Below are 15,916 nucleotides of genomic sequence, written 5' to 3' on the forward strand. Positions count from 1 at the left end.
AAGAATCAGTCAAAAATGTAAAAATTCGCTATCATGATTTTCTTTAGAGGGCTATAACCGAGCTTGAAAAAAGACTTCCAGAGAACAGATCAATTTTTCACGGCTTGTCAAATTTGTCTCCAATGAAAGTTCTTTCCCAAGTTGAAAAGGTTCCATCTTCAAAGTTATCTTTTCCTCACCTAATGGGTTCAAAAAGTCAAGAAATTGAAAACCTATACAGAAAAGTCAGTATCGTTGAATGGACTGAGTCTAATATTTTTAAAGAAAAAGAAGTTCCTAAAAATACTGCTGAATTCTGGATAACTTTAAGGGACTATGTCGACATTTTTGGACATCACGCTTTTTGCGACATTTCTGGCTACTGCCATGCTTGTCTATGTATTCCTGTTTCTAACTGTTTTGTTGAGAGAGTCTTTTCACAGGTCACCTATGTGAAAAGCAAACAGAGAAACAGAATGTCAAACCAAGTGTTGGATGCGGTCATTCGCATTAAATCTTATTTAATGAGCCAAAAGATTTGTTGTAAAGACTTTAACATTCCCGAATCAATGATTTCAAAAGTCGGAAATGAAATTTACACAACAGATGCATGCGAAAATGAGGACGACCTTCAAGTATTGGCGGAACTTTATTAAATGTTTTAGAGATTAAGGTGGTACATACCCATAAAATCAAAAAATAAGAATAACAAAATGCACAACAATTTACTATTTTTTATTTTATTCAAAACAAAATAATTTGAAAAAATTTTATTAAAAAAATAGTTGATCGAGCCTTTTTGCCTTGATTAATACTAAAAAAAGGGTTATTTTATGACATTTTGTAAACATAAAATCTGGAAAACTAAAAGAGTTTGAGATTTCAAATTTTTACCAGTTCTTTATTGTATAGAAATGCAGGAGTTGAACCAAAACTAAGTCATAATATAAAATATTTCAAAAGATATTGATATTTGTTACTGATTGACATTATTTTGTATAGTAATTGCTCATAAAAAGTGCCATAACATTTTTATTTTTTTGTATCAAACATTAGTTTTGGTTCACCTCCTGCTATTAAAACTAAAGAATGTACTGTGAAAATTTCAACCTAAAAGCTTATGTGGATCTTGAAATATCATGTTTTAAAGTTAACAAAATCGCTAAAAATTAAATACTGAGAAAAACACAAAAATAAAATTAAACTAACAAAAACATTATGATTTTATTAATATGAGCCTGCTGAATAAGCTGGGATTATGTCATTTTCCTTCTCTTTATCCAAGAATCCTTTTCTGATAGCTCTTAATTTTTTTCTCATCTTTATGCCTTTGGTTGATGACTTTTTCTGAATGTTCTTTATGCGGTCTGTATCACTTTTTCTAAACGCATTTAGCATAAACTTTGAAACTGGCAATCCAAGTACTTGTATTATTGGTGTTAAACCAGATTTACCATCATTAAATTCAATAACAGCAGAGCAAATACCTATTTCAAGAAGTTTTCTAGATACAAAAATCTCCTTAGGACATTTTTTCCACACCATACTGTTTAAGCATTCGTTTCTATTTTGAGTTTGGCCATGCAAACATTTTAACAACAACAAATCTGTTGTTAAGTCATGCCAAACTGGAATTAATAAATCTTTAATTGCAATTGGAAGGCTCAAGTTTTTTTTATAGGTTTTGTTACCTGTTATTTTGTCAGCCTGCCATAAACACCAGCTATCTTTGTTGCGTGGACAAAACTGATGACGAACATTTTCATCAAAAAAGTTTGTATTGTGAAACAATGTTGCCCATATAGATTTTTTCATTAAATAAATGTTACCAATATTTTGCCTAACAGCCCTACCAAAATAATTTTGAAGAGTATTGATAGCTTTTTCACTGAGTCTACCTAATCCTGAGACACCTTTTCCATCAGATAACTTTTTATTTTTATGAGTTATACGAATATTTCTGCAACGAGTACCTACACGTTTTTGAATGTGTCCAATACATTCCAGCTTGGTAATTAAAATCTCTCCATAAGGTTTAGATAATTGTACTTGATTAAATGATGTAGTGTCGCCATCACCGATGTATTCGGTATACATAAGATTATTTTCAGATATGGAACGAGAAAACATTTTAACAGCCCCAATAGCTTCCATGGAACCAGAGCTACCTGCATGATTTGTTTGGCAAACATGATTGAGTTTCCAGTTTACATATTGAGGAGATTGTTTTTTATGTTTCCACATCGCACAACTATGACACTTTTTTGAAAGGACGTCATAGTCTAAACACTTTCCGTTATTAGTTGAAATGATAGAGACAATACCGTTTAGCGAGGTGTGTCCTCTCTTCTGCCATGAACCGTCAACAGAAACTGTACAGGTCATTGTTTCATCACTTTTCTGTTCTCTTAGTTTTGCTGTTTCCATGGCTGCTTTAGTCATAGATGCTTTACAAACACTAGTATATATAGCATGCAAAACATTAATAATACTATTATAGGCTTTTAAAGAAATAGGTGGTGGCATATTTAATAATGATGTAAAAGGTTTAATGGCTCTATGTCCTCTACCAATTTCTCTAAATGCTATCACCATTTGAACATTGGTTGCAAATAATTTATTGCTACTATATTTAGTGACATTGTTTTTGTTTTGAACATAAGAGATACTCTTTGAAGTTTTAAAAGTTTGATGCCATCGACAAGAACTTGAGGCACATGATAGTTTTAGTTCTAAACAAAATCCTTGTCGCTTAATTTCATTATTTTCAACTTTAATATTATTTCCACAGTCAGAGCAACTAGCTATCTCTTCAACTAAAGATTTCAATAAACCAAAATTAATAATAATGTTATAATCATCTTTGTCTTCAAGAATTATTGGGTTGAATTTTATTTTTCCTGAACTAGAGTTACTTGCTGATTGTAAAGAACCAGGTACAAAGTTTTGTTTATTTGTTAAATGATCTTCTCTTTTTTGTGTGTACTGGTTACAAGCAAATGATCTCTTTTTATTTCTAGAATGTGTTCTTGGCATATTGTTTATTCAACGTTGTCAATAAAAGTGTAATAATAACATATAAACAGAGTATGGATTTGCACGCTTTACAAGTCTAAAACTAAACTAAATTGTAATTTCAAAGTATGACTAATAGCTTTAACTTAACAAGCAGCTAAAGAATTTATCATCGTCAAAAACTGATCATTAATATAACTTTAAAACCAAGTCAGAGGATGGTTGCTAAGGGCGTTGCTATGTCAGAAAAAATAACTTGTCTTAAAAAAGGTGCTTATTTCACTATTTATGTTTAAAATGTTAAAAAAATAACTTTAAAAATGCATTCCTCGTAAAATTTTACGTCTACTTTGATAATAATAATTTTTTTCAAAATTTCAATAAATTAAGGGTATGTACCACCTTAATACTAAACCAAATATATTTTCGAATAAAAAAATTCTACTTTACTTCTTTTTTTTTTTTTTTTTTTGTTTTGGTTTATTTCTGGTTTATTTTTTACTCATTTTTGGCTTATTGCCGAAAAAAAACCTGGCAACCCTGAACCACAGTGACCGCCAGGTTTAAAGTCTCCCCACATCAGATTTTTTTTTATAAATACTAAGTCGTATATATGAAAATACATATTTGGTTAGTAAAAACCTCTGGGGGAATGGGAAAATGTATGAAAATCAAAAAACAAAAATTATAATTTTTAGTTAAAAAATATCCGCCATTTTCAAAAAAAAGGGCTATTAGCAAGTTTCATACGACGCGGTTTAACTAAGAGAATATTGCCTGTAGGGACAAAATTCTAGCCAATCAGATAATGTTTCTAGATTAAGCGATATTCAGTTTTTTCTCTCGATTAAACTACTAAAAATAGCGTAGTACTTGATACAATCGAGTCAAAAATATATATAAAAATCAAAACAAATATATTTTTTTTAATATGCTAATAAAATAAGTTAGCGATATGTAATTATTATTTATTTTAATAAAAAGATATTAAACATTATTAGATATCAAATTATATTGATTGTATCACTTAAAAGAAATGGTTAACTGGTTTTGTGGCGCAGCATTATGTTTCAACAACTTAAGAACCAAAACTACTAACGGAGAACGTATAAAGTTTTACAAGCTTCCCAAAGATGTTTCTATTCAGAAAGAATATATCCGAGTTTTAAATACAAAAGGAATGAATTTCGGAAATGGGCATATTTGTTGTGAACATTTTTCATCTGGAATAAGAGAGTTATGCACTGATATTCCAGACATCGCTGCACCACCAAGCCAAATTGCTATAATAGAACGAAAATACACAAATGCTCTGGCCAAATTAACTAAATCAAGAAAAACGACTGAAGCTGATAAAAAACATTTGAAAGGGTTAAAACGTAAGCTTAGTATGATAATATCCTTGTCTAAACCTTGTCATATTCGTAAAAAACCAACAAACCGACCTTCTTATGTTACAAAATCTCCTTTATCATTACTTAAACCAACAAAACAACAGTTATTTTCTAAATTAAAAAAAGAAGCAGATGCTAACAAAATTCCTCTAGAAAATTTAAACAATGCAAACAATTATATAAAACAGCTTAAAAAAGAAAAAAAATAAACAAAGTAAAGAATGATATGTTACATAAAAAATATTTAATTTTATCTGTAAGAAATCAAATTTAAAAAAAAGAACTAGACAAATTTGAAAAAGGAATGTTTAAATATTCCAAACTTAAAGACAAACCAAAGCAGTTTAAATATTTATGTGGTTTAACTGTCCTGCAATTTCAACTCCTTTATAATTGTGTAGCACCATACTGCCACTTAATTGAATATCCCGATTGCAAAGGTATAGGAACCAGATTCCTTGAAAAGAAAACCGAATTGTTTTCAGTTTTAACATTGTGCAGACATGCACTTTATCTTGGTGTTATTGGATTTATGGCTGGCGTTTCTAAAAGCACCATGTATTGTGTTTTCACTGGATGGGTTGTATTTCTAGGCACAATATTTTCAGAGATAAATTTAAAAGTCAAAAGCACTTATATTTCCCTGATGATGCCTTCTGTTTTTTAAAAAAAACTGGCCATGGTGAAACCGATATTTTTGTGGATGCTACAGAATTTAAGTTTCAACAACCAACCAATTATGACCTTAACACTTTAATGTTTTCAAGTGTATAAAAACTCTCCACATGGGTCAGGATTGCGTTTTGGAAACATATACCCTGGTTCGATCACAGATAATGAATTAACAGAACAATCTCATATTTTAGAACTAGTTGAGAAAGAACACGAAGTTATGGCAGATAGAGGGTTTTCAATTCAAGATTTATGCGCTTCAAAAGGAATATATCTGAATCGACCATCTCAAAAATCAAGCCATCAGTTCCCACAAGCTGATGTAGCTGGTAATTTTAATATAGCTTCTACCCGTATTCATGTAGAGAGATTCATAGGATGCGTACGTGATTGGTCAATTCTTAATCTTCATTTCAGGAGAACATTTTGACATCTTTGCAAAGTGCTGAAGTGCAATAAATTCATATTTATGACCACACTAAAAAATTTTTATGTTTTGTGTGTTATAAATATCATTTTCATTTAATCCTTCCTTAACTAACTTCCAATAATTTGTAAATTTTTCCTGTCCATATATTCCTAGCAACGCTGGTAATCGACTCCCCGTTATTTTCCCTTTTCTTGTGTCCATCCACTCCTGGGTAATTTGGTTTGACATTAATATGATTTGTGTATTGTCCTTGTGATGGTATCAGATTTGTCAAATCAATGCAAATAACAGGATCCTCATTTAAAAGTTGTTTATTAATTTTTTCTAAAACAATAACTTGTTCAGGCGAAACTACGATACCTCTGTGTTTACTTTATTTTGATTTAGTATTTGCAATATTGTTGGTATTTCACTATAATTATCTTGACATTTTTGTGAGTTTACTGCTTGTTTATTTAAAGTACGACTTTTTGCATTTATAGACTTTAACTTATTGAATTGGGATTTAAAACTTTCAGGGTCATATCAAAATCTTAAGTGCCCCATTAGTGAAGATTCATATCCAAGATCTATTGAACAAAGAGTATCATATACGTGTCTTTCAAAATTGGGTTCCTTTTTCAACCCTTTCTTAATTTTTTGCTTCATTTTTAAAACACCTCTTTTAAAAGATGAACTTTCTGGATCTGCTGAAGTAATTTTTAAGTTTTCAATTGTGCTTTTGTTTCTTGCTGATTTTACTTTAATATGTGATAGTGGGACCATTGGAATAGAACCTTTTTTTGATCTTTTATGTCATTTCTGTATCATTTGTGTGCACGTTAATTCTAAAATTGTTGTCTTTGTATCATCATATTGCTTTAAGTAAAGAAGGATAGCTAAAACATGACAACAAAGCCCACTAAGACCAATGGGGCATTCACAATAACCTTTATGAGGTGTCCCTCCTACAAAAAGTAAATAAGCAGGGCGTGCATCATGGCTATAAAATTTTCTTATGAAAGCTCTTAGATATACTATATTGTTATCTGAATGTATTTTAACTGATATAATTTTTCTGCTAGTTAACATTTGGTATGCTTTTTGCTGTTGTCCAAATGTCCCTCTCTTTTATTGAGTATGTATTCTTTAAAAAGTTCAGAGTTTACACAAGGGTAGAGGTTTTCACTTCCAGTCCAATTTTGAGACATGTGTGGTATCTCGTCTACATGTAAGCTTGTTTTGAATAAGTAGTTTTTTTTTGCTTTTAGATAAAGTTTCTTAACTAGTTTTGGATATGGTAAGAACTTCAAAATTCTGCCTTGCAATTCTATAACAGAGCCTGTGACACCCAGTCCGTGGTTAACAAGCCATTCAACACAAATCTTTCTTAATGCAGTTGAAATGTTAACTACTTTAATATTTAATTCCATTTATAACAGTAATAGTAAATTAGTTTATATTTATATTAGCTATATTTTGCTTCACTTTAAACTGCTATAAATGTAAACAAACGCAATAAAATTTTTTGTCCCTACAGCTCAATTATTAGTATCCAGACCTTCCCGTATGAAACTTGCTAATAATTTGCTAATCAAATACCGGCCAATTTTGATTTTAAACATATTCTGGTACACAACGACTTGAGTTTTATTAAATGGCGGTCAACAATTTATGTGCTGTTTGTTTTAAAATCTTTGGTAAAAAGTCAGCAAAGCTTCATAAAATATCCAAAGCTATTGAAGAAAAAATAAAAACTTTTATTTGGGATAGCTATGATCAAAATTTAGCAAACCATCCTAAAGTTATTTGTAGCAATTGTTATAAAACCTTTATTGTTTGGAAAAAAACGATACAAAATACCTTGATAAGTGGCTAAAGCAAATTTCTCAGGTTAAATGATAAAATTAATAAAAAAATTATATTTAAGACTTAGTGTTTAATTAAATAAAGTTGTTTTATTTTTTATTAATTTTTTGAAAAAAAAAGAGCTGTGTCTCAATGAACTTTAATAAACTTCAAAAAAAAAAAAAAAAAAACATTTAAACAGATTGTTTTAGGAACTAAAATGCATCAATACACATTGATGACATTTTAGTTCCTAAAACAATCTTTTTAAATGTTTTTTTTTTAATTATTTTTAATTTATTTTATTATCATTATTAACATTATTATTTATTTATTTTATATTATTATTTATTTTATATTATTATTATTAATATTATTATTTATTCATATTATTATTTATTTATTTATTATTATTATGAATATTATTATTTTTTTATTTATTTTTATTGTGTTATATTTTTTATGTTACTAATTTATATAGTTTTAGATTTTTTTTTGTTTAGATAAACCGTCAAGATATCAGAAGAACTTCAGATGTTTCAGAAATATCAAAAGATATTAACATTATTACTTCTGAGTTAAATGAAGATAAAAATGAAAGGATGTGTTTGAAATGTTGTGGAGTTCTTAAGTCAGACATTATTCATCTTTGTAGTGATGTTCAAGCTGTGAAAAATTTAGTTAATGCAGCATGGGCATTGGGATCAGCAAGTGCAGAACGTTTTGCTTCAAGTATTTTAAAAACAAAAATGGAAAAGAAAAATATTTTTAGAGGTGAAAAATTCACAATTGCTACTCATGGGAAACTATTGACTATTGTTGCCGGAACTACGGACAATAAATGTGACCGTGCTAATTTTAGTCAAGTATCTTTTGGAACAGTTATTGAGCTTATAAAATGTTTAGAACTATCTCAGTGTAAAACCAAAAAAATATGTTCTATATTTAGAAAAAGTCTTTCAAAATAGCATTAAAGAAATATTGTTAAAAAATTAGAGGCTTTAAAAGCAGAAATGAATGAATATTTTTCATGTAAAGAAGAAGAATTTGTTGAAGCTGGTGATATAGTAAATAAATCAATGGTTTATATTAAAGATATTGATGAATTTATACATGATATAATCACTGAAAGAAATATTAACCCTCTTTCTACAATTGTAAGAGTTGCTGTGGATTCTGGTCAAGGTTTTTTAAAGGTCACTATGAATGTTTTTAATCCGCATGATAAAACTAGCAACCAACCTGACCTTGATGATGCTGGAGTTAAGCGTTGTTTTATTGTTGCTATTGTAGAAGGAGTGTCTGAACACAATGGAAATCTTAGAAAATTAGTTGATACTCTTAATCTTCAAAATATTATGTATGTATTATGCTGCATTTGATTTAAAGTGTGCAAACTCAATGTTTGGCATTACAAGCCATGCTGGAAAATATAGTTGTTTGCGGTGTGAAGGAGAGAGTCTTTTGGATGGTGGAGAAAAACGAATTCTTGTTTCCCTCGATTATCATTACAGTAAATACACAGAAGCTGGAAAACCAAAATCAAAGACGGCTAATTATAAAAATGTTATTAATCCAAGATTATTATATCTTGAAGAGGATCCACACACAATTATTGAAAATTTAGTTCCAGTACCTGAGTTGCATACATTAATCGAAATAGTTACAACTTTTGGAAAACTATTATCAAAACTATGGCCTGGCTTTGAAAAGTGGTTAAACTCAAGTTACATATTTTTCAGAGGTTCCCATGGCATTGGATTTGATGGCAACAATGACAACAGATTTTTAGATAAGTTAGATGTTCTTTCTCGTGATATTGCTGATCAAGGAAAGTTTGATTTACTACCAGTGATTGAATGTTTAAGAAATTTTCAATCAATGAAGCAAGCCACCTTTATAGAAAAAATTCGTGATATTGAATATGTTGTTTTCGAATTCAAGATGTCTTATGCTAATTTAAGGGAATATATTAATACTTACTTTGAAAACATTTCTTTGAATATACCGTGGAAAGTTCATATTGCAGTTAACCATATTGTACCATTTTTAAAAAGTACCAATACTGATAATGGGCTTGGAATTTACTCTGAACAAGCAGATGAATCTGTTCATCGTGAGTTTAAACAGACATGGAATAAATATAAGAGACGACAAAGCCACCTAGACTATGCTAAGCGATTAAAGTCAAGTGTTGTGGAATTTTCAGCATTTAATAAATAGTTAGCAAGTTTACTATTCAATTTAATATATTTTGCTACACAACTATGTCAAAATTATTATTTACAAAGTATTTTAATAGCATGAAAAATGCTTTTAATTGAGTATTGATAAAATAGAATGCTATTTTAGTATTTCAAAGCTTAGTCAAGATATTTTTCACCATAAATGCATTTTGTTGTTGTTTTTATACCTACATTCTTTTTCTTTGTAATCTGTTAATGTTCTAACACTTTTTTAATGCGTTTATATTATGGGAGTACACAAGTACTGAGTAAAAATTAGGTTTCTTCATGAAATTATGCGAAATATATGAACTTCAACAAAGTTAACGGTGTACCGCCCCTCCCCTTTTTATCTAAAGTTTAGGTGTATAAAAATTTTATTCTAGCCATTCCTATGGAGGTTTTTAATACCTTTACTTAACTTATATACTATGTTACTTCTTAATAAGAAAAAAAAATTGGATGTGGGGAAACTTCAAACATGTTGGTTATTGTGGTTCACAGTGGCATTTTTGTTACAATTTTATAATATTCCGTCCTCACCATAAATGTGTTTAAAATTGCTATCATAATTATGCTTTTACGACAAAATATATAAACATTATATATTTTGCCGTAAAAACGTATATACTTTAAATAAATAAGTTTATGGTTTAATAGCTGTTTTTGTCAAGCAATACTCAGGAAAAAATATTTAACTAATATATATATATATAAGTTATTGTTCAAACCGGACATAAATAAATAGGGCTTGGGTACGAGTACAAATAGATTTTCTTATACACTTTGATAAACATTACCTGTCAACGTTGTGTTATTTAAGCCAACGTTATGTTTTTTAAGCAAATCTAAATTAAGAAATTATTTGGCACTTACCGATTTTAACATAGTAGATTTTGTCTGTCACTTTTTGAAGTTAGTTAACTAAATAAGCACCGTAAATTTATTGTCTTTATTTAATTTTCATGAAAAATATTTATTACTTAATATATTTTATGTTGTTGCAACAAAAATTTTGTTATTTTAATTTTGAATTACGTTCTGTTTATAGCTCAAAACGGAAAATTTGTCATTTTTATTACTATATTTTAATCATTTCTTTCATATATATATATATATATATATATATATATATATATATATATATATATATATATATATATATATATATATATATATTTATATATATATATATATATATATATATATATATATATACATATGTATATATATATATATATATATATATATATACATATGTATATATATATATACATATGTATATATATATATATATATATATATATATATATATATATATATATATATATATATATATATATATATATATATACATATATATATATATACATATGTATATATATACATATGTATATATATACATATGTATATATATATATATATATATATATATATATATATATATATATATATATATATATATATATATATATATATATATATATATATATATAAGAGGTGTCCCAAAATTAAAGCAAGATTTGAATTTGTAGCCATTTATGTAGTAAAGTGTTGTCAACCCAAAAAAAAACAAATCGACAGCTGACAGTTTAGAGTTAGAAAAATGGAGCGCTACATTATAGAACAATGTGTCTTCATTATTGAACTATCTTTCAAAAATAATGAAAGGTTGGCGGCCGCGGCTCGAAATTTCATACAAAATATGGTCGGAATATTTGAAGAGATTAATTGTAAAATTCCTGGAGACAAGATCCGTTGCAGACGCCAAACACACTGGTTGTTCAAAAACAAGTTGTTCAAATATCAATATCAAAGCAGTGCGTTAGAGTGCTGGTGACAATTCAGAAACCTCAATTCGGTGTCATGGACAAGAAGTGCGAATTACAAGAATTATTTTTGTTTCATAACATCTTAAATTGTCTTTCTTTTGGGGCTCGGTGTAATGGCTAATTTATGCCTTCTTCTTGCTCCTGCCCATTGTATACTTTTTTATATTGTTGTACATTGCAATTATTTTTAAATGGCGAAACAAACTAAACTAAATCTAAAAATTTAAGTCTACATTTACGATTAACATCTTTTAACAGCTGTCGTTCGCCTAATTTAAATTCATAATAAAAAAGAAAACAGTTTTTATTTTTATAAAAGTAATTATAATAATAATTATAGTAATAATGATAGCAATAAAAATAATAGTAATAATAATAAAATAACAATATAAGAATAATAAATAATAATTTATTGTTATTGATTATTGTTATTTATTATTTGTTTATTATTATCATGGCCAACTGTTATTATAAGGGCCGGATTTGTTGCATTTTTCCGTAAAAAATTAAGAGGCCAGATTTTTTACGGCTTATTTTTAAATTTTAAATTATGTATGAAAGGTTTTATTAACAACAACAACAATAACAATATATTTACCAGTGAATATTGTACAAAGGTGTTGAATAAAATATTGAATTATAATTTTGTAACAATTACTATATAAATATTTGCTTGCATGCATTGGTTTATGCTTTTATAGCCACTTAATATGTAACGTATTCTGAACTGATTATTATGTGAATGTATTCTGACTGATTGCCTGTTTCATTATATTCCATTAGAGCGTGGAATAATGAAATAAACACACAGACATTCTATAATATTATTACTGTATATCAGGGACGTGGTGGCTCCTGAAAAGCAGGTACGAATTTCCAGAAGAAGGGCCCGGTGAAGTACTTTTAACGAGAGACAAATACGCGATCAAGGAAATTATTTATACTAAAAAAAGTTTTTAATGGATGCAAAATATTGCGTAATTCATTTGTATCAGCATAGTTTTTTATTATGTCTGAATGCGTCAAATTCCATATTTTCTCATGTTCCATTGACAAGAGTCAAAAAACAAATACAATCCCCAACATGCTCTAATCTCAACCGATTTGCTGGACGAGTTTTGACAAGTTTCAGTTTGCTGAAAACTCTCTCACACTCTGCTGAATTTGTTGGAATTGTACTGAATATCTTGGAAAGAATTGCAACTGAGCATCTAACAACTGCAAATACAGCATCTAACATAATCTTCAGCATAAAATTGTAAATGGTGAGGAAAGAAGACAAAGTTTCGTTATCCTTCTCAGCAGCCTTTCTTGTTATCTCCACAAAATCGACCATTTTAGTAGCGAATTTATTTAAACTGATACCAATTTTGAATTTTTTAAGCACTGATTGATTTTTTTTTGTGAATTAGAGTTAAGCAAATTATGACTAAAATCTTCAATCATATTCTTCAATAAAAAATGTCTATGCTTTCTAAAACTTTCCGTTGTGAAGAAAATCTGTCAACAAGAATTGCAGTTACTAAATCCATTTCGGTATAAAAACACTTCTGCTAGCCACTGATCTTTAGCCTGAGTAAGCCGTTCATCTTTGCTTCATCGAAGTTCAATCGTTTCTTTTTGCGAGTCCTTTTCTCAACAAATGTTTGCTGTTCAAGCTGAGCTTCAGTTGAAAATTTAACAGTAGAAATAATAGCATTTTGGCTAGAACTGTCCCTTAGTACTTGAAGCTTTTCCAGTGATACATCGACAGATATTATAGCGATGGAAAAATCAAGTGTTTCTCTTTGAAGAATTTTATTTAGGGGACCAAAGATAGTAAAAATTTCTTTGAAGAGATGCAAGTCACAATTGCTTCATATGACTGAAATTAGGATAAAAGACCTTTTGCTTCACTTCGATTATTCATTTTAAATGCCACTTGAAATTTGTTCAAGGCAATCGATAACTGCAGGGTATAGTGTCAGCAGTCGGTCTGTAGCATTTTGTAAGGAACTGAAACGAACACTGTGGGTAGCAGCCAGTTCGAGAGACTGATCCACATCCTCAAGAAGAGATTCGCACTTCTTAAATATATTATTTCGTTTCTTTGAGTTTCTGTATAGAAAAGTCTTTTATTTCTGTACATCACCAGGCTTGTTTTCTGTTCCAAAAATGTTAACAGAAACAACAGAAGATTTTGCGCAAGCTTTCATAACCAGATTTGTTCCATGAGATCCACAATAAATATTTAATGCCGTGGGAGAACACTGCATCAAGTGTGTTGCAACTCATTTGTTTATTCTTTGCATATTGCTTGCACCATCAAAAGGCATACACTTTTAAATATCTACGTTATTTAATTTGAGCTCATCTTTGATTTTTTCACTTATTCCTTTACCAGTTGTTGTTTCAATTTCAACCATTGAAATCAGATGCTCCTTTACTACGGCCTCTTCTGCAGCAAGCGTAAAATAACGTAATACAATAGAAGATTGCTCACAGAGTGTAATATCAGTGGTGCCATCAGCAGATAGTGAAAAGAGTACTGAATTATCCTTCTTCTGAAATACTTCTGAAATATCCTTCTTGACCATCTGTGTCATAGTATGAATTAGCTTGTTTTAAATGTATAATTAGAAAGAAACGTAAAAAGTTAGAAATTTTTTGCAATATTTGGATTGCTTTGCAAACAATGCAAAAATCTTTGTCTAGTGATAGAGAGTAGGTTAGCCATGACCTTTTCTACACGACTTCAATGTCATTAACTTTAACTGATTCAGTGTAATACTTAGATAACCTTGAATGTTTTGTTGGCTGATTTGGCTTTAATAAAATAAATTGCATTTTATTTATCATCTTTGCAATTTTTAGTTCTAGAAATTTAGCTGGATCATTTTCATTGACATTTACAATGTTGTCTAGTTGCTTCTGATAATCTTTTCTGCTAGAGTTAGGTCCATCGCTGAAGTTACAGGCACTTCATAATTACCCATTTCTACAGTCACTTACTTACTGTTTCAGTTTCTGAATGTTTCTGAATATTGTAGTTCTACTCCTTTATCTGCTGCAATTATGACATCATGATTACTGTCTGTTTCTTGTACAGATGATTGGTCACTAATCTCTGTGATTGGCTCTGTTTCAATAATAGGCTTACTTGTGATGTTCATAATGGATGTTGATGTTAATTCTACATTCTCTGTTGCTGTAAAAAATGTTCCAGATTTTTCTCTGTATTTATTGCACTTGCATTGACGTGAGACCTGTCGTTTACTTTAATTGTTTTTATTACCAGCTACTTTCAATTCACCAGATTTGTTTTTCCATGTTGCCTCTTTCTTTTTTTTTTCCTTTATTTCAGCTGAAGCATAAGTAAATATAAAGTTAAAAAAATGTCCTATGATAGAAACCAGGCCACTGGTTTCTTTGAGTTATAACTATTATCAGTGCATGGAATTTATAAATAGTAGCACTATTTATAAAGTCCATGGACTGATAGAGAGTGGACTGGAGCATATTGAGTAGTAGTGAATGAAAGTAATGGCAAAAATTCATTAGGCACATAATTTTATCTATCAAACATATATTAACCATATTTGTCAATGCAAAGCAAATGAATTCATGCGTTTTATATATTTATTGTTTTGAACTTTCCAATAACATTTTTCTCTTTTTTCTGTTCATGGGATGGTTAATTTCATCAGATAAAGAGGAGAATTAATTAATCGTTCGTCACTACAATGCTTGTTTTCGGTATCCTTTTCGTTTAGCAATACTGCCTTACCTTCTTCTGTTTCAGCCATCCTTGCGTCAACATATCGTTCTCTTCGTTTTTTTAGCCGAGATGCTCGTTGTTCAGCTGATTCATTTGCTCTAGCACGAAATTTCCGTTCTCTTTCTCGAGCAAGACAAGCTAATCGATTAATTTCAGTTTCCAGCTTTCTTTTTTATATTTAGCTATCTTCTTTATATTTCTACGTTTATAAGATATTTACTTTAAAAACTTTATTATTTTTAATTACTATTTATAAGTAAAGATTAAAGCATTACTTACTTTTTTACAGTATAAAATCTATCAATTTCAGGTCAACAACTTTTTTTATTATTATTATACGCTTTATTTATTTACGCTAAAATAAGTTTGTTTGTTTTTTTTTGTTTCAATTACTTTTCTTAATGAACTTTTTATTTACGCTAAACTAAAGTTTAGCGTATTTCTTTTATTATTACCGCCGACTTTGTGTTTGTTTTGCGCGGACACCAAACAAACAAACAAACCGACGTGAAAGCAAGTTAAATAAAATGTTGTAAAAAATGCCCTGATAGAAACTTATAGAACTAAAATAAATTTTTTCTCTTTGAGGATTGGGGGCCCAATTTCTTTTTGGGGGCCCAGTTTACTGAGCCAGAATCAGGGCCCAGTACAAGTCCTCGTACCCTCGTACTGGGCCACAACGTCCCTGCTGTATATAGTCGAACTGCTTTTTTATGCAATGTTATTTAAGTGGAGATAATTCAAATAATAAATGTAAGTGAACTTTTTATTTAAGAATAACTGTG

At 29.2% G+C, this 15,916-nt stretch overlaps 1 protein-coding gene across 1 annotated transcript; it reads left to right on the forward strand.

Moving 5' to 3' along the window:
* The first annotated feature begins 3,902 nt into the window (after positions 1-3,902).
* On the forward strand, positions 3,903-9,710 carry LOC136076825 (uncharacterized). Its single transcript, XM_065790356.1, has 2 exons — positions 3,903-7,362; positions 7,821-9,710. Exon 2 carries the CDS (start codon positions 8,680-8,682, stop codon positions 9,538-9,540), a length of 861 nt encoding a protein of 286 aa, XP_065646428.1. The 5' UTR covers positions 3,903-7,362; positions 7,821-8,679; the 3' UTR covers positions 9,541-9,710.
* The last annotated feature ends 6,206 nt before the right edge of the window (positions 9,711-15,916 follow it).

Source organism: Hydra vulgaris, chromosome 02, assembly GCF_038396675.1.
Source record: "Hydra vulgaris chromosome 02, alternate assembly HydraT2T_AEP".
Classification (NCBI taxonomy): domain Eukaryota; kingdom Metazoa; phylum Cnidaria; class Hydrozoa; order Anthoathecata; family Hydridae; genus Hydra; species Hydra vulgaris.

Bases quoted from the DNA above. Each gene is read 5' to 3' on its own strand.
- LOC136076825 (XM_065790356.1), top strand. From the start codon at position 8,680: ATGTATTATGCTGCATTTGATTTAAAGTGTGCAAACTCAATGTTTGGC.